This window comes from Mauremys reevesii, linkage group 13, assembly GCF_016161935.1.
Source record: "Mauremys reevesii isolate NIE-2019 linkage group 13, ASM1616193v1, whole genome shotgun sequence".
Taxonomy (NCBI): Eukaryota; Metazoa; Chordata; order Testudines; family Geoemydidae; genus Mauremys; species Mauremys reevesii.
The window spans coordinates 24,170,967-24,194,517 of NC_052635.1; the positions used below are offsets into that span (position 1 = coordinate 24,170,967).

At 46.7% G+C, this 23,551-nt stretch overlaps 1 protein-coding gene across 2 annotated transcripts in view; it reads left to right on the forward strand.

Moving 5' to 3' along the window:
- Positions 1–13,901: 13,901 nt before the first annotated feature.
- Positions 13,902–23,551, forward strand: part of MAP1LC3A (microtubule associated protein 1 light chain 3 alpha) — a 29,750-nt gene continuing 20,100 nt past the window's right edge. Inside the window, exon 1 of one of the 2 annotated variants that reach the window (XM_039498456.1) lies at positions 13,902–14,080. In XM_039498456.1, coding sequence (XP_039354390.1) covers positions 14,041–14,080 — 40 coding nt within the window. In that variant the 5' untranslated portion in view covers positions 13,902–14,040. Of the gene's footprint in view, positions 14,081–20,690; positions 20,740–23,551 lie in introns of those variants that run through there. The other variant, XM_039498457.1, reaches the window with a different exon arrangement.

Genomic DNA, 23,551 nt, shown 5'->3' on the forward strand with positions numbered 1-23,551 from the left:
AAGTGAATGGGCTCTGTACTAGTAGTGGCCAGTTATTTTCATCCATTTTCACCCCATACACTTGCCTTTAAACCAGGGACAAAGAAGAAAAATACAGTTGACTTAGTAAGGGTTTGTCCTGAGTAAGAACAGCAGGATTTCATCTGTTGGAATTGCCATTCCAGTACAGTCCAATGATCTGTCTAATCCGGTATTCAGTCTCGAGCATTGACTGACAGGAAATGCTTCAGGGGAGGGTGCAAAAATCCTTTTCTGACTCCCAGTAGTGATCAGCTTATGCGCTGAAGCAATAGGATTGGTTGCTCTTTGTTTTCAGCGTACATGCAGCTGCTATTAATGGATTTGGTTTGTAAACAATTGAGGCATGCAAATTGGATACCTGCCTGTGCAAATGGTTACAGTAACCTGCAAACGCAATGTGAATATACAATTGCAGTAATTCTTCTGGCAAATTAGATGCACAAATGCATGTGTCAGAGCATGCCTCTTGTTTTAAAAACAAGGCTTGGAATGTCTAATCAGTCTTTTAAAACCTTGTGTTATCTGCCTCAATACCCTATAGAGTGAGTTCTCATGGTAACTATATATCGATGATTTTTTTAAAAATGTTAACTTTAGTTTCGCACATCCTCATGTCCCTGTATTATGGGAAAGGGTAAATAGGGGCACCTGAGTGGACTTCTCTGTACCATTTATTATGATGTCTGATTTTACTTTTCTTTACAAATGAAATATCCCTGACTTTTAATCTCTCCTATCTGAGAGACCATTCGTCTTCCAGGCATGCATTCATTAATCCTTTGTGAGGACCTTGATTTTTGTGTCTTCTTGGATGAGGTGACTGAAACAGAAACTATTCAGCATGAAGATGTGCCAGTGATGGCCATAATGGCCTCTGTAATAGTTCCAGTATGTCTGTTTGTTCCCTACCTTGGTCACAGTTTTGGCCGGCACCACCCATTGAATGCTATTTGTTTGTCATGGTGGCAACCATGGTTTGTACTATATACATATCATATATGTATATAGACCAGGGGTGGCCAAACCGTGGCTCGCAAGCCACATGCGGTTCTTTTATAATTAAAGTGCGGCTCCCGGAGCCCCCCACACCTGACCCCCTCATTCTCCACCTACCAGACTGAGGGGGGGAGCTCAGGGCTTCTGCTCTGCAGCAGGGTCGGGGACTAGAGGCTACTGCCAGAGACAACTGGTACTTGCTGAGAGTGGGTGGCACAATGTAAAGGTTAAGGGTTGGGGGGACTGGAGTCACACACCTCCAGGTACGTGCCCCCTCTTACCCTCAGTGGCCCCTCCCTGCAGCTTCCAGGTGTTAGCTCCGCAGAGAGAGGCAGCAGCAAAAGCAGCAGCTCTCCCTGCAGCTCCCAGCTGTTTACTGCTGCCTCTTCCCACAGCTGGCTCCAGCAGCTGCCATGCAGGAGGGGTCCTGGCCACATCATGTGACCGAGTGGAACCAGCAAACCCTGGCAAAAATCGGGAGGGGGCAGAGTGTGCCCCAGCTCTCAAATTTCTGAAGATTGTTGTCTGCGACTTGGAGGATCAGTAAGTTTGGCCACCCCAATATAGATGGTGGGATGTGTAGCAAATTGTAGTTAGTGTGTGGGGGTGTGGATAGATAGGAAGACAGTCTCTGTCCCAAGGAGTTCACAATATAAGACTAGGGTTGCCAACCCTCCTGGTTTGGCCGGGAGTCTCCCAGAATCAGGCTCAATTGGCTTCAGTAGCCTCCGGGAAATCTGGGAGATTTTAGGCCACCAAAAGTGCAGGGAGCTATAGCAGGCTCCCTACCCACCCTGGCTCCTCACCACTCCCAGATGCGGTTGGTATGTCCAGCACCGGCTCCCAGGAGGAGGCACAGCCAAGGGATCTCTGCACGCTGCCCCCATCCCGAGTGCTAACTCTACAGCTCCCATTGGCTGGGAATGAGGAACTGTGGCCAATAGGAGCTATGGGGGTGGTACTTGCAGGCATAGGCAGTGCACAGAGCTGCCTGGCCGTCTGTGAGCCTAGGAGCCATTGCTGGACATACCACCGCTTCCAGGAGCCACCTGAGGTAAACGCCGCCTGCACCCCAAACCCCACACTCCAACCCCCTGTCCCAGTCTCAGCCTGGAGCCCTCTCTACACTCCGAAACCCTCAGCCCCACCCACCCAGCCCAGAGCCTGCACTCCATCCCCCTGTCCCAACCCAGTGAAAGTGACTGAGGGTGGGGGACTGGAGTGAGTGGGGGTGGAGTCTCAGAAAAGGGGCGGGGGAAGGGACTGGCCTTGGGGAAGGGGGTGGGGCATGGGTGTTTGGATTTGTGTGATTAAACAGTTGGCAACCCTATATAAGAACAGTAAACAGCTTGTTCTTAATGGGTTACTCATTCAGAACCCATCATTTGATTGCAGCCTTCAACTACCTGAAAGGGGGTTCCAAAGAGGATGACTCCTCATTCTTTTTGCTGATACAGACTAACATGGCTACCACTCTGAAACCTGTCAACTCTTTGAGCCCGGGCTGCGGCGGCGTGAGGGGCTCCCAGAGTGTGTGAGGAGCTGGGAAGGGAGGGAAGCGCGGCCCGGGATGCAGGGAGGGAGGAGGGGTCCTGCTGCTGCTCTGAGTATCCCCAGGGCGGCGCGACATTTCCCTGCCTGAGTGGGCTGTGCAGGGCGCTGCCAGGCTGGGCTGGGGGTGTGGATCCCAGCTCGTGCGCTGATGGGGCGAGTGGCTGGGCGGCCCGAGCTGCCAGGGAGCTGCCGCTGCCCCCGGATCCAGCCCGCCGCACACCTCCCCCGCCTCAGCCCTGCGCTGCTTGCCCCGAGCCCCCACAGCGCCATGGGCGGAGAGAGGCAGAGCCCGGCTCTGAGCGGGGCAGCGGGGGATACTGCCCTGCCAGGGGACCCCCGCGGCTCGGGCACCTGGGGGTCAGTGTCCGTCCTCTCGGCTCTGCCTGCACGGGGCTGGGAAGCAGCTGTCAGCGCCTGCCCCTCTCAGCCCTTGCACCCCCCATCCCGCTCGCAGCCCCTCCACTTGTACCTCCCCCCATCGCTCCTTCGCCGCACCCCTTCTCCTTGTACTCTCCCTTCACCCGCACCTCTCCCCTTGTACCCTCCCCCAGCCCTCTCCTCCCGCACCTCCCCCTTCCCCTGCACGTCTTCTGATGCTCTCTCTGCTCCTCCACCCTCCTTCGCGAGTACATCACACCCTGCTTCTCTGCCAGTGTAGAGCCCTCAAGCACCCCACACTCCCTCCTCTGCCTGAACCCTCTTTACTAGATCCCCATCCCTTTCCTGGTACAAGGTTTGAGGGTAAGTCCCTATGCCTTCCAAGTGCATTTGGAGCACTAAAGATGGGGTTGTGGGGGGCGAGATTTATACTAAAGTGAAATAAAAATAGGAGAAACGGTTTGATCCCCACTGCAAGTGTAAACGGGGATTGCTGTGGTGAACGAGGAGGTCACGTTTGGGGCGGGGGGGAACAGGGCCGGTGCAGCCACTTAGGCAAACTAGGCGGCTGCCTATGGCGCCTAGTGGTTGAGGGCACCTAAAAGTCCGCTCAGGCGAGGAGGTGAAGTGGAGGTGAGCTGGGGAGGGGAGGGGAGGGCCGCCTGCAGTAACGGGGGGGGAGGGGGCACACAGGGGAACCGCTCCCCACCCCAGATCACCTCCACTCTGCCTCCTCCGCTGAGCACACAGCCCAGCTCTAAGTCTCCTCCAATTGGTGCTGCAAGTCTGGGAGGGGAGGAGAATTAGAGCGGCACCAGCGTGCTCAGCAGAGGAGAGCTGGGGCGGGCTCCCCGGGCAAGGTTAGCTGCCGCGGAGGCGGGTGGGGTTAGCTTCCGCGGGCGAGAGGGAGCTCCTTGGGCCGGGTTAGCTGCCGTGAAGGGGGGGCTTGCAAGGGGGGGTAGCTGCTGCGAGGGGGCTCCTGGGTGAGGGGGTAGGTTAGCTGCCTTGGGGGGGCTCCTCGGGTGGGAGGGGTGGGTGGGTGTGGTTAGCTGCCACGTGGGGGCGGGGAGTGGGTTAGCTGGGTGGGGGGGATGGCACAAGGTGGAAGTTTTGCCTAGGGCATGAAACTTCCTTGCACCGGCCCTGGGAGGGAGCCCAGGACTTGAGCAGCAGGGGGTGCAGGTGGAGGGGGAAGAGAGAGCCCAGGGGTGAGGTGGCAGGGGGTGTGGGTAGGAGAGGGCACTGGTGGGGAGGGGAGAGCCCAGGGCTGGGGTAGGGGGCAGCCAAAAATGTTTTGCTTGGGGCGGCAAAAAACCTAGAGCTGGCCCTGCTTAGCAAGTTGGCAACCTTAGCCTGGTTCTATAATAGTGAAGGGAGCGGGCACTGTAATTATGTGGGGAAAGGTGCAGGGCAAGAGGTGGTTGCAGCAGGCAGGTCCCTGAAAAGAAAGTGCCAGGTGCCTGGCTGCAGCAAAATGGTGGATTCTACAGCAAAAATGCTGAATTCTGTGGTATCTTTGGAAATGGCTGCAAAAGGATGGAGTCTGTAGAGCTTGTTGCCATGAGATGACTAGGGCGGTTCATACCTCTCAGAACCTTTGTTTTGGGCTCTTTGCAGACTCAGGCTGGCATCAGTGTCCAATATTTGAGATTATCTTTGCAAACATAAGGGCTAGACACTTTTTTTTTTTTTAAGACAAGCTGCGATTCTGTAGCTCAACACTGCATGAAGGGGCAAATGCTGCAGCAAATTTCATGATTACAGAATACATAAAGCTCTGGTTTTAGTACTTTGCATGTGACTATACTGACTGTCTCAACTGCCATGTTGTTGTCTTGCCTAGTTTCTCTATGTCCATCAGCTGGACCTCATGCACCATAATTCTGACCACACATGCTTAATCTAAATACTTTTTTTAAATCAAATTTTGAGTCAGTTGTGCAACTAGGTGAACGTTGTAAACAAATGTCTTCTATGTACCCTGTCCTGTCTAGGTAACTTACCAAACGTGTTGCCTATTATCTTTGATTCCTACCTAGGATGTGATGGGTGCTCATTTATAATTGGTTAGGAAACCTGGTTGCTAATTATTGTAGAGTATTCCAGTCCTCAAAACTCGGTACCCCTCCTCTTTAATGAGTCTCTGTAGCTTCAACTGTGCATCAGGCAGTGGCTTTGTAGATACTGTTACATTACATTTTGCAGCTAGCGCTGCTCTTAATATACAGCAGAGATTACATAATGCATGTAAATGGTCATAATTTATTTTAATTGAATTTTCACTCCATAAAACAATGTTGAACAGACTGGAGTCTCGGTGTTTCAACTGAATGTGGAGACAAGATAGAAGAAAACAATTTAGTACAAGCCTCATGCATATGCTCTATCATTCATAACCAGATAAATGGCTGGAGATTATGGCCTGTTCATTTGGTTTTCACACATTGTTGGCAATGTTACTGCTGTGCATAGTGAAGAATTTCTTTAATGCAGTATTCAGTAACTTGGTTGGTCTTGGGTCTTGCATCTGTTTTAAAAAAACACCCAGTAGCTCTGCTGCAGAACTAAGGGCCCAGTCTGACAAGGTGATACACACTTCCTGTGAGGTGCTAAGCACCAGCAAATTGCAGTGAAATCAGTAGGGTCCCACCCTGCAAAGTGTTGAATGCTGTTACTGTACATGGAGGAACAGTTTTCAAATTGTAATCAGCTGAGATCTGGCTCGTCACATGGTGGAGCCCTGCTTGTAATGACTAGACCAGATCGTGCAACCTTTGCTCTTTCAAGTCCTATTGACTTCAAGGAGCAGGGCCAGCTCCAGGCACCAGCCGAGCTTGTGCTTGGGGCGGCAGATTCTAAGGGGCGGCATTCCGTCCAATCTTAGGGCAGCACAGATGCCTTTTTGTTGTTGTTGTTTTGCCTTCAGGTCCAGCTGCCCTGCGCCCTGGGGTTTTGGGTTTTTTTTGCTTTGCCTCCGGGTCCGGCCGCCCTGCGCCCAGGGGGTTTGTTTTGTTTTTGCTTTGCCTCCGGGTCCGGCCGCCCTGCACCCTGGGTTTTTTTGGTTTTGTTTTTGTTTTTGCTTTGCCTCTGGGTCTGGCCGCCCTGCACCCTGTTTTTTGTTTTTTTGGGTTTTTTTTGCTTGGTGCAGCAAAAAAGTCAGAGCCGGCCCTGTCAAGGAGATTAATCATGTGAGTAAGGGTTGCTGGACTGACCCCATCGCTTGGCTTGATGGCTCAAACCCTACTTTCCAAAAGCCATTTCTTATTGGTTCTGGTGTGTTTGTCCCATGCTGATTCCGATCGGTAGCATATGCTGATCAGTAGCGCAGGTTGGAAATAGTTTCCTTGGCACAGATCCTCAAAGGGATTTTGGTGCCTAACTCCCACTGATTTCAATGGAAGTTAGGTGCCTAAATCTCTTTGAAGATCCAGGCCTCTGTGTTCAAAGGTAGGAAAGAATGTTCAGTGCAGGTAAAGAACATCACAGGTTATGGGAGTGACACTTCATTTCCTGGCTTTGATGATGATAGTTCTTTCACAAGGGCTGTTTCCTGTGAAAAGTTAGCAGCGGCTGCAAAAGGAGGAAGATAAAGATGAAAATAGGTATTGTAGCCCCAGTGCTTGACACTGGCTGAAAAGTGGTTAATGCAGCTTGGGTGGGGGCGCAAAGGTGGGATTTACCTTTGTACTCCCTGCACCTACAGTTGGTCTGTGCTAGGCTAGTCCCTGGGCATAAATTGCTGCTCTAATTTGTACCAGCTACAAGAGCCGCAAGTGGCCGTAATGGCAGCCTGAGATTGCTGAGGTGCATGGAAGACCTACGCCGGGCCTACACTAGCAAGTCACTCCTAGCACGGACACAGCTTGTATCAGCAAAACTGCACTTTTGCCAGTATAGCTGTGGGCTTCTGCGGCCCCAACTATGTTGGTTAGGGATCACACCACCTCACACCCCTGTCCGGCATAGCTTTGCTGATAGACGTTTCTATTGTAAACCTGGCCTTACTCTCTCCTCCTCTCGTCTGCTTTAAGGAGGTGGCGTACAAGGCCCAAAGGCCTAACCTACACTCAAGTTTTAACAGCATAGCTAGATCAGTGAGGGGTGTGATTTTTTTTTTAAAACTGGAATAGCTCTACCAGTTAAAGTCCCAGTCTAGATGCAGTTATCTGCTTATAGTGGTGTAGAAAAATACAGCAGTTCCTTGCACCAGCATAAGTAATACTGGCATAAGCAATTTACAGACAAAACTGCATCCAAACCAGAAGGTTCGCCCATATATAAACAAAGCCTACATTGGTTCTAGGTCACCCAAGGATCCTCCTATACTAGCTAGTAGGAATAGCTGGACCCCTCCCTCCCTTTTCAGGAAGGCTGAAGGCTATTGGAATTTAGAGATGCAGAAATCACTAGAAACGTTATACTGTTGTATTAGCAGGAGAACCTCATTTATCTGAACCTCTCTTATGCAAAAGCACCCACTATAGGAAGCTGGATTGTTGTCTCCTGGCATGCCTGAATAAATATCAGGGCTCCTAATTTATTTGGATGGAGTTATATAGAATTACTGTCCCAATGCCACAACCAGATCTGCATGGGTGGACTTTGGGACACTGAAAGGGACTGATTGCAGAGATTTGACTGCAGGATCAGGGACCAAATCAATAAGCAAGAAAGCTAACTCCTTCCTAATTGAAAGAAGAAAACTCCACACAAAAAGGAACTTGCCTGTGTCTGCAGGGCATACAGTTATTTAGTTTGCTTGGTCAAATTCTTTACGACTAGTTTGCTTTTCTGTGTTAAGGTTAAATGAACCTCCAAGTTGAAATCCTATATCAGGGGGTGGGATGGGGTTGTATTTTTAACATCACCTTAGGTTTAGTCAAACTGAATTCAAAGAGTCAAATTTACTTTTCACTACTTAAGATTTTTTTTTAATATATATATTTTATCTTGGACAATGAAAATCAGTTATGTCAGTTTCTTCTGTTTATAATCAACTTCAGTTAATCCAATATAAACACTAGAAGAGATCATTTGTTTTAAAACAGCTGTTCCTTTGGAATTTTTTTCTATTAATGGTAACATTTCTACTATTTTAGGTTTTGCCAGCTTTGAGAAGGGTCCGTTTTAAAAAAGATTGGGATGTTTAATGGAATTGCTTTAGTGAAAATATTGTTATTCTTTAATACTATACACACACAAATGCAGAGTTCTTGATTAAGATTGTTTGTAAACAATGATACATTAAAGCAGTATAACATTGCCTTTGCTGCAGCATATGCTTACAAGGAAAATTAAATATCTTAATTTTTCAGGAAGTAGCATATTTTCCTTTTTAGTCACATTATGCTCTTTAAAATGTTCAAACAGAAGTAGCTGTAAACTTACCAGGCAAAATAAAAGCACAACAGATTGATTTGTTCATAAATTGTAGAGACACGAGGCAGGTGAGATAATATCTACTCCTGGGGGAATTCTGCACCAAAAAAAAAGAAAATTCTGCACACGATATTTAAAAATTCTGCATATTTTATTTGTCAATATTTTATTTGACCAACCTGCAGGCCCTCTCCTCCCCCAGACATGGACTCGCTGGTGAGGCTGCACCGGACCCTGACACAGCGTAATGGCCAGGCCTTGTCTGAATGGCAAGATGCGCTGGAAAGCCTAGGGGGACCCTCTGTGGTTCCATGGGGAGTGCAGGGTGATGGTCTGGGTGCATGGGTGATGGTCTGAATGCAGGGGGGAAGGGCTCAGTGGGGGATCTGGGTGCAGAGTGTGTGGCTTCGTGGGGAGTCTGGGTATGGGGCGGTCTGGATGTATGGGAGTTGGGCAGACGGAGGAGCAGCTCCCCATACATTGACCCCTCCCCCCGCAGCTGGGGAGTGATGCAGCCAGGGGAAGTTTCTGGGGGTGGGTCTGACCTGGCCCTGGCCACTCCTTGCTGGGGAGCTTCTTGCCAGTGCTGCTGGGGAAGAGCACAGGTGTGAAATTAGGAAGGCCAAATCACACTTGGAGTTGCAGCTAGCCGGAGATGTTAGGAGTAACAAGAAGGGTTTCTTCAGGTATGTTAGCAACAGGAAGAAAGTCAAGGAAAGTGCTGAATGAGGGAGGGAACCTAGTGACGGAGGATGTGGAGAAAGCTAGTGTACTCAATGCTTTTTTTGCCTCTGTCTTCACAGACAAGGTCAGCTCCCAGACAGCTGCACTCTGCAGCACGGTATGGGGAGGAGGTGACCAGCTTTCTGTGGAGAAAGAAGTAGTTCGGGACTATTTAGGAAAGCTATGAGATTGCAGAGCCATTGGCCATTATCTTTGAAAATCATGGCGGGAGGTCCTGGACGACTGGAAAAAGCTAATGTAGTGCCCATCTTTAAAAAAGGGAAGAAGGAAGATCCAGGGAACTACAGGCCAGTCAGTCTCACCTCAGTCCCTGGAAAAATCATGGAACAGGTCCTCAAGGAATCAAATCTGAACCACTTAAAGGAGGAAAGTGATCAGGAACAGTCAGCATGGATTCACCAAGGGCAAGTCATGCCTGACTAACCTAATTGCCTTCTATGATGAGATAACCGGCTCTGTGGATGAGGGGAAAGCAGTGGATGTGCTATTTCTGGACTTTAGCAAAGCTTTTGATACAGTCTCCCACAGTATTCTTGCCAGCAAGTTAAAGAAGTCTGGGCTGGATGAATGGACGGTAAGGTGGATAGAAAACTGGCTAGATGGTCGGGCTCAACGGGTAGTGATCAATGGTTCCATGTCTAGTTGGCAGTTTATTCAATATTTTCATTAACGATCTGGAGGATGGTGTGGACTGCAGCAAGTTTGCAGATGACACTAAACTGGGAGGAGTGGTTGATACGCTGGAGGGTAGGGATAGGATACAGAGGGGCCTAGACAAATTAGAGGATTGGGCCAAAAGAAATATGATGAGGTTCAACAAGGACAAGTGCAGAGTCCTGCACTTAGGACGGAAGAATCCCATGCACTGCTACAGACTAGGGACCGAATAGCTGGGCAGCAGTTCTGCAGAAAAGGACCTAGCTGAATATGAGTCAACAGTGTGCCCTTGTTGCCAAGAAGGCTAATGGCATTTTGGGTTGTATAAGTAGGGGCATTTCCAGCAGATCGAGGGATGTGATCATTCCCCTCTATTCAGCACTGGTGAGGCCTCATTTGGAGTATTGTGTCCAGTTTTGGGCCCCACACTACAAGAAGGATGTGGATAAATTGGAGAGAGTCCAGTGGAGGGCAACAAAAATGATTAGGGGGCTGGAGCACATGACTTATGAGGAGAGGCTGAGGGAACTGGGATTGTTTAGTCTGCAGAAGAGAAGAATGAGGGGGGATTTGATAGCTGCTTTCAACTACCTGAAAGGAGGTTCCAAAGAGGATGGATCTAGACTGTTCTCAGTGGTAGAAGATAACAGAACAAGGAGTAATGGTCTCAAGTTGCAGAGGGGGAGGTTTAGGTTGGACATTAGGAAAAACTTTTTCACTAGTAGGGTGGTGAAGAACTGGAATGGGTTACCTAGGGAGGTAGTGGAATCTCCTTCCTTAGAGGTTTTTAAGGTCAGGCTTGACAAAGCCCTGGCTGGGATGATTTAGTTGGGTTTGGTCCTGCTTTGAGCAGGGGGTTGGACTAGATGACCTCCTGAGGTCCCTTCCAACCCTGAGATTCTATGATTCTATGACTCTTGTGGCTTCCCTTTGCTTCCCTGTCAGAAGTTGTTTTTCTGCCAGGAAACAAAGAAATCTGTGGGGGACATGAATTCTGTGCACATGCAGTGATGCAGAATTCCCCCAGGAGTAAATATGTCTGTTATATACTGAACCAATAAAAGATATTACCTCGTCTCGCTAATATCCTGCAACCAACACGGCTATAAGACTGCAAACATAAATTATAGAGACAGCTATGAAGAGTACAAATATCTGACCAGATCCACAACCCTAGTTCATGTCTGGTTTTATCAAGCTCAGGAGTTCTCAAATGTGCTCAGTCAGGACTGCATTGCAATAGATTGTCTCATGGACACTTCATCTCCCCTCCCCTTCAGAATCACATACATTCCTGTGCTGACTACAGCAATTACTTAAGTGAAAAAGCAATCTTCTTCTTCTCATGAATTTCTTTGGCAAAGTTGGACAGCTGGCTGCAAGCCTGATGCCAACCTCCCTCCTTTTTCAACTGGTGTTGGTACTCGCTACGATGAAGTTGTGTGTGTGTGTGTGGGGGGGGGAAGTAATACCATTATGAATGTATTTGGGCTTGAATTTTCAAAGGCAAGGCAGGGAGTCAGCAGGTACCCAATTCTCATTGGCACCTTGCTTCTTGGTGATCTCCAGTACAAATGTACTTTAGCTATCCCTACAGAAGAAGCAACGTCAGCTTTCCATAGAATGCAGCTTGGGAACCATTGATCTTCCTGGTCTGTCTTAATAAATAATACAGTGTGGATGACTGGTAAATTGTTCATGTAGCCTCTTTACTATCATATTATTGACTGGAAATGACCTTACTGCCAACTTCAAAGTAGCCATCTACAGTATTTATAGAAGTGCCAGTCACTGTAGTATCTAGGCACTGATTAATAACAATACTTCTCTTGTGCTTTCCATCTGGTGAGCTGAAAGCACCCAGTAGCTATTAGTGAATTAAAGCCACACCATCAGAAAAAGTACCTACTATTGTTACAAGAAGCCTCAAGGTAACTAGAACAGAAAGAGATTAGAGACAGAATTATTTCACACATCCTTTATATATATTCTTGCATTTGACACACTTGATATATAGTATCAGAGGGGTAGCCGTGTTAGTCTGGTTCTGTAGATATATATATAGTCAGTATTACTATCTTGTTGAGGGTCAGTTGCACTTTCTGTAAGCGAGGAGGCCAGTCCTCACTTACAGACAGCCCCCCCAACCTGAAGCAAATACTCACCAGCAACTACACACCACACAACAAAAAGACTAACCCAGGAACCACTCCCTGCAAAAAAACGCACTGCCGACTCTGTCCGCATATCTATCCAAGGGACACCATCATAGGACCCAACCACATCAGTCACACCATCAGAGGCTCATTCACCTGCACATCTACCAATGTGAAATATGCCATCATGTGCCAGCAATGCCCCTCTGCCATGTACATTGGCCAAACCGGACAGCCTCTACACAAAAGAATAAATGGACACAAATCAGACATTAAGAATTGTAACATTCAACATTCAGTAGGAGAGCACTTCAATCTCCCTGGATATACAATAACAGACTTAAAAGTGGCAATTCTTGAACAAAAAAATTTCAAAAACAGACTCCAATGAGAAACTGCAGAACTGGAATTAATTTGCAAAGTGGACACCATCAAATTAGGCCTGAATAATGACTGGGAATGGCTGGGTCACTACAAAAAGTAATTTTCCCTCTGCTGTTTGAAATGGGCTACCTTGATTGCATTGGCCTCCTTAGCACTACAAAAGTAATTTTCCCTCCCTTGGTATTCACCCCCTCTTGTCAATTGTTGAGAAAAGGCCACATCCACCTTAATTTTGGCTCGTTAGCACTTAACCCCCCCCACTTGGTAAGACAACTCCCATCTTTTCATGTGCTATAATATATATTCTGCTTGCTGTATTTTTCACTCCATGCATCTGATGAAGGGGGTTTTAGCCCATGAAAGCTTATGCCCAAATAAATGTGTTAGTCTCTAAGGTGCCACGAGGACTCCTCATTGTTTTTGCTGATACAGACTAACATGGCTACCATTCTGAGATGGGAAGGTAGAACTTTTTAAAATTGGAAAAGAAACTTTCCCTTTGTCTGTGGCTCTTGGGGCTGAAGAGACAGGGTTGCAGGAATGCTGAGTAAAGTTTGAACCAGATATGAAAATTATCAGAGCATATCTAGAATTACTTTTAACAACCTAAAGGTATAAGTAGATCAGAATGTTTAGCTAGATGCGATCAGGTTTATTTCTATTTATTTTTTAAGGCTTGTGGATCTCTTCTGTGCTAACCCCAGATGCTTTTGTTTGCTTGTAACCTTTAAGCTGAACCCCCAAGAAAGCTATTTTGGGTGCTTGATTTTTGGAATTGCTCTTTTAAAATCTAGCAAAAGCCTAAATTCCAGGTGTATTTTTTATTTGTTCTTAATAAAATTTTCCTTTCTTAAGAACAGGGTTGGATTTTTGGTGTCCTAAAAGGTTTGTGAATGTTGTTTGATTAGCTGGTAGCCACAGCTAATTTCCTTTGTTTTTTCCCCTCAGCTCTTCCCTGGAGGGGTGTGAAAGGGCTTGAGGGCACCCTACAGGGAGGAATTCTCAAGTGCTCCTTCCTGGGTTCAAAGGGGTTTTTTTGCATGGGAGTGGTGGCAGCCTTTACCAAACCAAGGTCAGAGAGAAGCTGCAACCTTTGGAGTTTAATACAAGCCTGGAGGGGCAAGTATTAATTTTTAAAATCCTTATGGGCCCCCACTTCCTGCACGTGGAGTAACAGCGGGGGGATTCAGCCTCGATGGGGGCGGGGGGATATAGATGGGGGATGTAGAGGCCTGGGGCGGTGTGGAGGAGGGAAGGAGAGGCTGGGGGATTTGGAAAGGGGAAGTAGAGCCGGTGGTCCAGCAGGGGGGAAGCCTTGTGGGGGGAGTAAGGGCCAGTGGTACAGCAGGGGAGCTCTGGGACCCAGCTAGGGTGACCAGACAGCAAGTGTGGAACATCAGGACAGGGGGTGGGGGTAATAGGCGCCAATATAAGAAAAAGACCCCAAAACCAGGCCTGTCCCTATAAAACCGGGACATCTGGTCCCTAGACCGGACGAGGGCGGCACCGGCGAGAACTAGGGGCCGCTGGCGGAGGGGGAGTAGGGCGGAGCGGGGGGATGAGTAGGGGCGGGGTTACTGCAGGAGAGGCGTGTCGGCCAAACGCGCTGGGCACCTCCCCTTTAAGGGCTGGGTGGTGACGTCACCGCCGCTCGCTCGGGGCAGGCAGTTGCTGCCGGAGCCTGGGTGCCAGGCGGCTGCAGCGGAGCCCCATTCTCCGAGCGCCTCGCGCCCCGCCCGGGGCTGTCGGGCCCCCGCCCCGCCCGGCCGCGATGCCGTCGGACCGGCCCTTCAAGCAGCGGCGGAGCTTCGGTGAGTCCGGCCGGGCCGGGCTGGGCGCGCGTGGGGGGGGCCGAGCCCCAGGGCAGGAGCCGTCGCCCGGGGCCCCTCGGGCTGAGCCGCAGCCGGAGCAGGGGGCTGCTGAGGGGACACGGCCCCAGCTCGCCTGGGGGGTGACCCGCGCCAGGGCCGCTGGAACAGTTGGGGGGGGGGCTGAGAGCCACTCACCCAGACTGGCCCCCTGTGTAGGCTGGAAGCAGCTTCAGCCCCCCCGGCTCCAGCACCTGTGCCCCGCGCTGCAGAAGGCGGCGCCCCCGCCCCTGCTAGTCTGGCCTGCGGCGAGATTCCTTCCTGCCCCCCCTCCCCATGGGGCGATCAGCGGGCCCAGAGCAGGGGCGCAGGAACCAGCCCGCCGGGCTCCCCGGGGTGGGTCTCCCTGTGCGCAGGGACGGAGGCGAGACCCTGCTGATGTGCATGGGGTAGAGTCGCTCTACCGTGCAGCCATGGTGCCCCTTCGAAACCTGTACAGAGCTGCTTCTCCATGGGCAGCCGGTCACCTGTCCTAAGGGACCGCTCTGCTGTCGCCCCAGCATCCCAGGCAGCTCTGCTCCACCTTTATTGTTATTAGGAGGCCACCTCGGATAAGCAGCCATTTATTTATATTTGTGTGTTGGCTAGTTCCTCCAGTGGTGGCTGAAGATGGGTTTTATTGTGTGTATCCTTTAAGAGCGCTGTGCAGGTGGCCGCCAATGCGTGCAGGGGTTCAGCTCTTGGGGTGCTAGTGGCTTGGCTGCGGCATGGCTGTAGCAAGGTGTGCCTCTTTGCTTTGTTTTTCATATTGAAGTTCAGTTGTGCAGAGGAGGGGATGAGATAGGAGGAAGGAAGCCAGAGGTAATTAGCAGCTGCAGCCGTGCCCTAGTGGTGATGTAATCCCTGCAACAACCAAAAAAAAATTGTTGATTTGCTCAAGTCACTGCAATGGTGGGGCATAGAGTGCAGGCTCCTAGTGCCAAGCTCATGGAACAAGGAACCTAGAAGGAGCCAATATGTAATGGGTGGCCTCCAGAACATCTTTTCAGGGGAGGGAGTAATGATGCTCTAAGCATTTGCTTTTCCTTCAGTGATAATCTTCCTGTGCCTGTTGGATCAGGGAGAGAAAACATGGTCCCCATTACAGTTTGTCATTATTTAAAGACTTGATGCTTTCCTTGATGTGCACTTAGAAATCTGTATGCAGTGTAGTAAATAATGGGGGTTTTAAACCATAGCTATTCCAATTGTTGCTCCTTTTCAGAACTCACAAAAATACCCACAGATCTGCAGCAGTCACTCTTGATGGATAATACTGTTCCCATGTCCTTAATACAGCACACAAGTATTGTTACGTGTGCAATAACTTGTTTTTTTTCTCTCTGCCACCTCCATTCAGAAAGAGGTTTTATTAAGCAAAGATGACAAGACCCCAGCCCGTCTGTTTATGATGTCTTCCGAAAGCTTCCTTTCTAATCCCAGAAGGCAATGAGTTCAGGTCTAAGACAAGCTTTCCAAATCATGGAGTCTGTCCTATTCAAAGAGGAAGGGGATTGCTGCCTTGGGGTCTGTTCTTTCTCTGATGTGGTTGGTGAAATTCGTGAGAAGCAGAAATACATTCTTATGTTCCCTTGCGCACCATGCAATAAGTGTAGGAAACAATCTGTGATTTAAATGAGCATGCTGTAAATGTATTGACAGTAATGGAAGGCATGCTTGGTTTTACATTTGAGTTTAATTTAACTTCATGTAACTTAGTTTCATATTGTTAGAAATAAGTGATAGTCCTGATCTTTTATTTCCATTCTTTTGAGGGAAATACTGATAAGTCGGGCTTACATTTCATCCTGTTTTCTCTACTAGGGGATAAAGAAGTGGCTGATGTCAGATCAGTAATTTTTCTTTTACCTTAAATGTTCTGCTTCGGGGAGGAGAGGGTTAATAATTGCTGTATGTAGAGTTTTCATAAACCTCCATTATGACCTTGTATTTCCCAATTCTGAAGGATAAATGGAACTCAGGAATTTTGTTGATGGGTACTTTAAAATGCAAGTAATAAATACAATGAGAATATATGAAATGCAGGCTATGGTGAATGTACCAGGCCTCAACCAGCATAGTAAGGCTTGAGAACACTCTGGCCTGAAAAACTTTAGTTTCAAGATGGGCCTGAGTTAACTTACTGCTCATGGGAGTTGTTCTGGCTTGAGTCCCATCACCAATATATAAACAAGCCTTGGAGGACCAGACTTACAAAAATGTTTTGCAGAAATGCATTTTGGCACAATTATGACAGTTGTGTGCAGAACAGGTATCTGCAAAAACAAATGACAGCTGTGTGGTTGCAGTTACATGCACCTACCTTATGTGTGACTATGGTGGGGGTAATTATATGTGCAAATTAATCACACACATTCTTGTATAAATTTTTTAAATGTGTGCCACTCTAAATATCTGTTCCAAAAGCGTAAAGGTGGTTCTCCCTTTATGCAGTATCTACATATATATTTTATTTTAACTTAGCTCTTTGTATTTGTACTTTTGAAAAACCTTACTGTGCAAGTCCCAAATTGGGGGCTGGGGTGTGGTTTACCATGAGCAAAAGAGTCCTGGCTTGAAGAAGTGTGTTCTAGTGGATAAGGCACCAGATTGTGACCTAAGACTTGTTTTCTGTATTCAGCTGTACCACCAACTTGTTGTGTGACTTTTTCTTTGGTGCCTCAGTTTCCAGGTTGGCAAAATAGGACTAATACTACTTACTCCTCTTTATAAGGTGTGTTGAAATTTATCAGCCACTTTTCATCAATACATTTAGCCTTTATTACCGGGGTGCCTTTTCCAACCTTTCAACCCTAGTGAGATGAACAAAGCCTTCCCCTTCCCTTTAAAGATCCTGTTGGTACTGTTCTTCCTGAAAATATTTTTGAAGTTTAAAATGTATATTGCTCAAACCATACAGCTGTTTTTTGTAACAATGCACAGAAGGTGCTATGATGATGTAGATATTTAATAATAAGAAGAAAATTAAAATATAGCGCTAGGTAGACTGAAGGAAGGCTGGATAAATGCAGAAAGCAAGAGAACAATAAAACTACTATAAACATGTAATATTTGACTGGAATGTTATTTATAGGAATCAGTGGAAGCTGATGAAACGATCTGAAACTTCTTTTTCTTAAGTCTTTTTCCATAGGCAGTAATTTGTCATGCGGCAGGTTCACGGAAGTTTCCCATGCTGGAGTGCAATATCCACTGTTTGTTTTTATATTTTTATTATGATGATAGAGGCCTCTGTCAGGAATCTGGTGCTAGGCACTGCACAGGCATGCATGAGGAGACAGCCCCTACCTCATAGTTTACACAATGCATTCTTTCCCCCTTCCCACTCAAACTGCTGATCTGACTCTCAAATCACCAATCTCTTGGGAACTATAATTTTTTTTTAAAATAGCTTGTTATCACAAAAGCCTGTGTTCTTGGACACATGCCTGCTCTTTGTATAATGCAGCTAATCAAAGGTGACTCTAAACAAACAAGAATAGCATGCATGATGTGTGCTTGGTTGGGCTGTTGCTGTGTTTTATACTCTTTCTTTAATTGTATATCAAAAGCTGATAAAGTCCTTCAGAAAAACATGTTGGTTCCTTTAGCAAATGCCTGCTTGTAATGTGTTGGGGGCAGCTGTGTATGCTTCAGAAACCATGGACAGACCTGCTAACTATAGTTTGCTCAGCCTTTATTAAGGTCCCCCCTCCCCCCAAAAAGGCTCCTTGTGTTTGAAAGAAAACAGGATTAAAATAGCCTAAGAGCGGTAGGGGTGGGGTAGGGAGGTTGGATCAGGCAGCTGCAAGTGCTGCTTGTTTCTGTGTACTTTCCATTTGCCCTTTTGCTCCCTCAGCTGACTGGCTGGCTGAGCACCTTGGGGGAGGAGGAATTGGGTGGCCCACGCATCTGCATTGGTTCAGGGCTGGAAGTGTCTGTTGGAGAAAGTAAATACAGCATGTTTTCTTCTTGGAATCCTTGCACAACTGGAGCAGGAAGCAATTGTTTACAGTGCAGGGGGAGAGGATGCTATGGAAAAATCTCCACCCAAGCTATATTCCCAGCATGTGTCTCTTCAGAAGACTCAAAGTTGCAGAAGTGTACCAGTCTCAAAAAATGAGGAACACAGTTATAAAAATAGCTGATTACTACACACACACTGTCCTTCTAATCTAGTGCTTTGCATGTGACTTGCTTTTTGTGACATATCGCCCTTGCTTGTTGACATTGGTTGTATGATCCTGGATGCGATCTTGTGGAGTATTCCACCGCCGTTTGGGTCATATACCCATCATTTATTTCTCCCCTTTTTTAGTGTTTTTAAGACTAAGGTTTAATTTTTCCACAAATTTCCTTTGTGTTCCTAACAGCGTGCCAGACTGTTTTCAACTATAACCCTGGGAGTGATTCTGCATTTCTGGACTGATGGATTCTGACGGGGAATCCTGAGTGATTGGACAGAGGTTCCCAAAGCCATTTTGGGGTAACCCTGAGAGACTTTTGGAAATGAACAGACATTACATCTCTGCGAACAACTGGACTTACAAATGCTGACTCACCTGTTATATACTTTACCTGCTTTAACTTTTCATATTTCCTTTTTCTTAGCTAATCTTTAGTTTAGTTTACTAGAGAAATTCGCTGTCAGCATTGTCTTTGGTGTGTGATCTGGAGCATCCGTTGACCTGGGGTGAGTGACTGAACCTTTGGGGTTGGAAGGTGAGGTGATTTTTAGTTTTAGTAACCTTTTATAATGAAGTCCAGTTTGTCTGAATGGCAAGATGTGCTGGAAAGCCTAGGGGGGGACCCTCTGTGGTTCCATGGTAAGGCTAATGTAGTAATCCAGGAGTGCATGCTCGTTACTGGTTTGGTAAAATCTAATTACAGAATATACCACCAGTTTGGGTGGCTCCCCTGTTTTCTGCCAGCCTGACCTGAGTCTGGCACTCTCAATTCTGAGCCACATAGCAGACAGCATGATAGAGGCAATGGACCAATTTCTGTTGGAGAGAGACCAGCTTTCGAGTTTACACGGAACTCTTCTTCAGGTCTGGAAAATGTACTCGGAGTGTCACAGCTATATATAAGGTAGAACAGATTCTTTAGCATAAGTAGTTAAAACATAAAATGTGAAGTGGCCAGTTAACACCTTTCTAGTCATAGTAGGAGTGGCAGTTCATGGTAGATCAGCTTTTTCCTTTAGACTTTTCTTTCCAGACAGCAAATTCTTTAAGACACACTCAGCCATCTTAATAAAATACATTTAGTATTTTCTTTGCTTTCTGCCATTCTGCCTCCCTCTTGAACTAAATAAGAAGAAATGATGTTTTCAAGCTTTCATCAGTTTCCCTTTGGATGGCTGTGGCTTGAACAGAATGGCTCCCACTTACAAAAGTGTTGAACTTGGCCCTGTATGTAGTCCTGGTTCTGTATGCCCATTCACTGACTCCAGCAGGGTGTCTGCACATACGGGACTTGCAGAGTCAGGCCCTGAGAATTTTGTTTTGCTGGTGAAAAGTATTGGCATCTGAAGGCCTCCAAGCCAAGGTACAGCGGCAGTGCAAGCTTCTCCCATGCACGCTGGCAGGGCAGCCTCAATCCTGGTCTGGAGGGACCATCCTTTAATGACAAAATATTCAATCTCCTTAGCCCATTGACTCCTTGGTGCCTCTGCTGAAGCAGCCAGTGTGGATACCATATATAGTTGAGGTGGACGCTTGGAAGAAGGACCTGAAACTAGTCTACCCTTTTTGGGTCAGGACAATTACAACACTGAAATTTCAGATTTAAATACCTGAAATAATGAAATTTATGATGTGATTTTTTTTTAATCCTATGACCATGAAATTGACCAAAATGAACATAATAAGAATGGCTGTACCAGCTAAGACCAAAGGTCCATCTAGCCCAGTATCTGTCTACCGACAGTGGCCAACGCCAGGTGCCCCAGAGGGAGTGAACCTAACAGGCAATGATCAAGTGCTCTCTCTCCTGCCATCCATCTCCATCCTCTGACGAACAGAGGCTAGAGACACCATTCTTACCCATCCTGGCTAATAGCCATTTATGGACTTAGCCACTGTGAATTTATCCAGTTCCCTTTTAAACATTGTTATAGTCCTAGCCTTCACAACATCCTCAGGTAAGGAGTTCCACAATGGACTGTGAATTTGGTAGGGCCCTAGTCATAGGACAGAAAGGGAGTGTTGGGTTACAGATTGTTGGAATGCATTTATGGTTTATTACATTGTTGCAATAATGGATGTAATTTGTTGGTCCAATAAAAGATGTTACCTCATCTGCCTTGGTTCTCTCACATACATCCTGCAGGGGGCAACCAGAGCAAGGTGATAGCCACATCAACAAATCACATCAGACTTCCTTAGCCACATTCTGGGCTGTGGGTCACATGTTCCCATCCCAGATCTGTTTCTCTGGCTGATCATCAGCCTTGAGCATTCGGAATCCAAACCCTTCTTTTATTTTTGTTTGGTGAAAAGGCGGCTGTTGATACAGGAAGCACGTAGGGTCAAATTCTGCCCTGTGTGGAGTGGTAAGGATCCTGCTAACCGGGACAGGTTTTCCCATGGTGAGGTTCAAGGAGATGGCTTGGAGGAATGGTGAGTACTAAATGTAGTTCTCCTGTCTTTGAATTAGCTTTCCCTTGCTTTATATATATTGCACATGGGCACACTGAAAAGTGCTATAGAGAAATAGCTTGATTAGTTGGAGCAAGGCTCACTGTTACTTTCAGTTTAGGCAGGACCTTAGTTGAGCACAGAGTTTTAAAGCCACACTTGTTTATATAGATCTGTTCATAGCGGTGACGATGGAGGTTGTCTCTGCCACGGTTTTATGTTGTTTGATGCAAGGTTGATTAATGATGCTAGCAAAATACTGAGTACAAGAAAAACTAAACAAATCTCTCTCATTCCAGTTAAATCAATATCCATGTTCCAGAAGACTGTCTGATAACAAGAGCACAGGACACAAACTACCAATATGACTGCCAGGAAAAATAAGTCTTGCATGTCTGTCATTTCTTCTTGGTAGGCGTATGTTGCTGTCAGACAGATCTGCTGCTCCAGTGACTCAGCAGCAGAGAAAGGGTGATCCAATGAATGGCTCCAGGCTAGGAGGCCGGAGACTTGGGAACTGTTTCTGCCTCTGCTACTGGCTTAGTGTGTGCCATAGGAGAAGTGGCATCATTGTCTGTTTCTCCATCTTGGAGACAGATGTCACCTCTGTAAAGCATGGTCCATGGATGAAAAGTGCTGTATAAGTATATTGGTGATCATCAGTTGTACAGAAATTATTTGATGCCTTTTGTGCTCAGTAAGATGGCTTAGAGATGTGTTGCAAAGCCCCCCCCCCCCAAAAAAAAAAAAAAAAAAAGAGAGTAAGCTTGAGACTTAAAGGCTGGATTTTTCAGTGGTTTCCCCAGAATAGGCCCTTCAAATGTGTACATGCAGTCTGGCATATTTGTGTGCAAAGCAAATAGTTCAGATCCTTTCTAGCAATTACCAAATGTGAGTTTTTGCATATGTGGATTTGAGCTTGTGTGTGCTTAAAATGTTGCCCTAGAAATGAAATGCATGGGTTCTTTGTCCATTAGTTATAAGCTGTCCTAGGTACTGGGCCTCTGTGCTACTGTTTGTTTTGCTCTTGATATTTAGTAAGTTTTTTAAAGCTGTCTGTTTGGAAGTGGTTTTCTGCTTTGAAGAAGTAACTTAAGTTTATAAATATCTTGAAAATAAAGAGACTGAGGAGCAGGCCAGCAAAAGCTACAGGGAGGCACTTGCAGATGACAACCGTTGTCTGTTTTTCAGGGAGGGAATTTGCTCTTCCCCTTTTCTTGAAATAGGAACAATGATAACGACTAAGTGAAGGCCCAGCTAATCTGTACCCAGAGCACTTTTGTAAATTATCCAAACCCAATTCAAACACTGTGTGGAGACCATTAGCTCTTGTCATCCCTGCTTAGCAAGATGGGCTGGAGGTGGTGTGTTCCAACTTTGGTTTTCCAAACATTTGTCGTCTTGTTCCACAGCCCATCCATGTCTTAAGCTTTCTTTGCTCCCCACTTTCCCATGGGAAGCAGAGCTGTTTGCCGCACAGATTAGTTTCATGCTGCCTCTTGTGCTGAGGTGTGTGGGGATTTGGTGAGAGGAATGAATCTGTTTCTGGTTGAAAATCTAGTGGGTTTTTTTTACCTATCTGAGCATCACACACTCATCCTTTTCCTAGGATGAGCCTAGATGCTTCCAGCTCTTTTGCTGGCTGATTGCCAGCACTTGAAACTAACCAAGAGGAAGGTTTATATTTTCAAATCTTGATCCACGTCCCTTTCAAGTCAATGGGAGACTATTTATTTAATTGCTGAGAATCAGGACTCGTGATGCTCCCGGTACCACCGCGTGCCCTCCTGTTGTTTTCTGCTCTTTTACTCTTTACTCCCTTCTGCTTGCAGTCTAATCACTTTCCACTGAGAAAGGTAATAGCCACAAGTGGATGATGGATTTAATTCCAGTCTGTATCTGCTTCCCTTCATTCATCCCTCCTGATTTCAGGCTGCCTGACTCATGTGGCAGCATTTTGTAAATAGCCTTCTGCAGGTGAGCGTTTTCCTCTGGTCTCCAGTAACTTATCTAGGTTAAGCTTTTATGTGGTTGTGTGAGAAAAATGGAGCAGTAAAGCTTCAACTACACTGAGCAGATGTCGCTTAGCCACAACTTAGTGCAGAACCCTCGAGGGATAGATTGACTCCTTTTCAGAGGTATATTAATATTAATGTCTGCATGTTTCTGTAATTCCTCACATCTAAATGAATCCAGAAGTGCTTTTCAGAATGTACTGTCTCTGTTCATATTTTAAAATGCATACTGGAGCATATAGTATTTATGTGGCTATAAATTAGTTATAGGGATTTTGTGTTGGTGTAAAAACACAAATATATATATAGTGCCTGTGTGTATTCTGTATATACTGTTAGGGCGAATACGTGATGGAATGAGGTGGGACAATGGTTATAGTGACACGAATTTGGGTTGCACAACTTATTTGTGGCCTGGCTCATTATTTATGAGCAAAGCCACAAATGTAGGTTTGCCACCCCTAAACATTAAAAAAATCACGTCTGGCCCCCAAAATAACAAGATTGGCTTAAAGTCCATGAGACTTTCTAAGAAGAAAATAAATTGGGGGTTAATTATTTACGTTCTGGTTTTTGAGCTCTTGGGGCGCACGCAAGTCATCTCTCCTCCTCCCCCGCCCACCCCCCCGGCTTTTCTCCACAGCCTTGAGGGCTAGAAAGTTACTTATGTGTCTAAAAATGAAATTGCATGAGAATCTCTGTTTGACTCCAGGAGCTGATTTGACCAGTCACATGACCCCTGCTCCCTAAGTGTGTTTGCATTGATTGCAGGTCCCTGT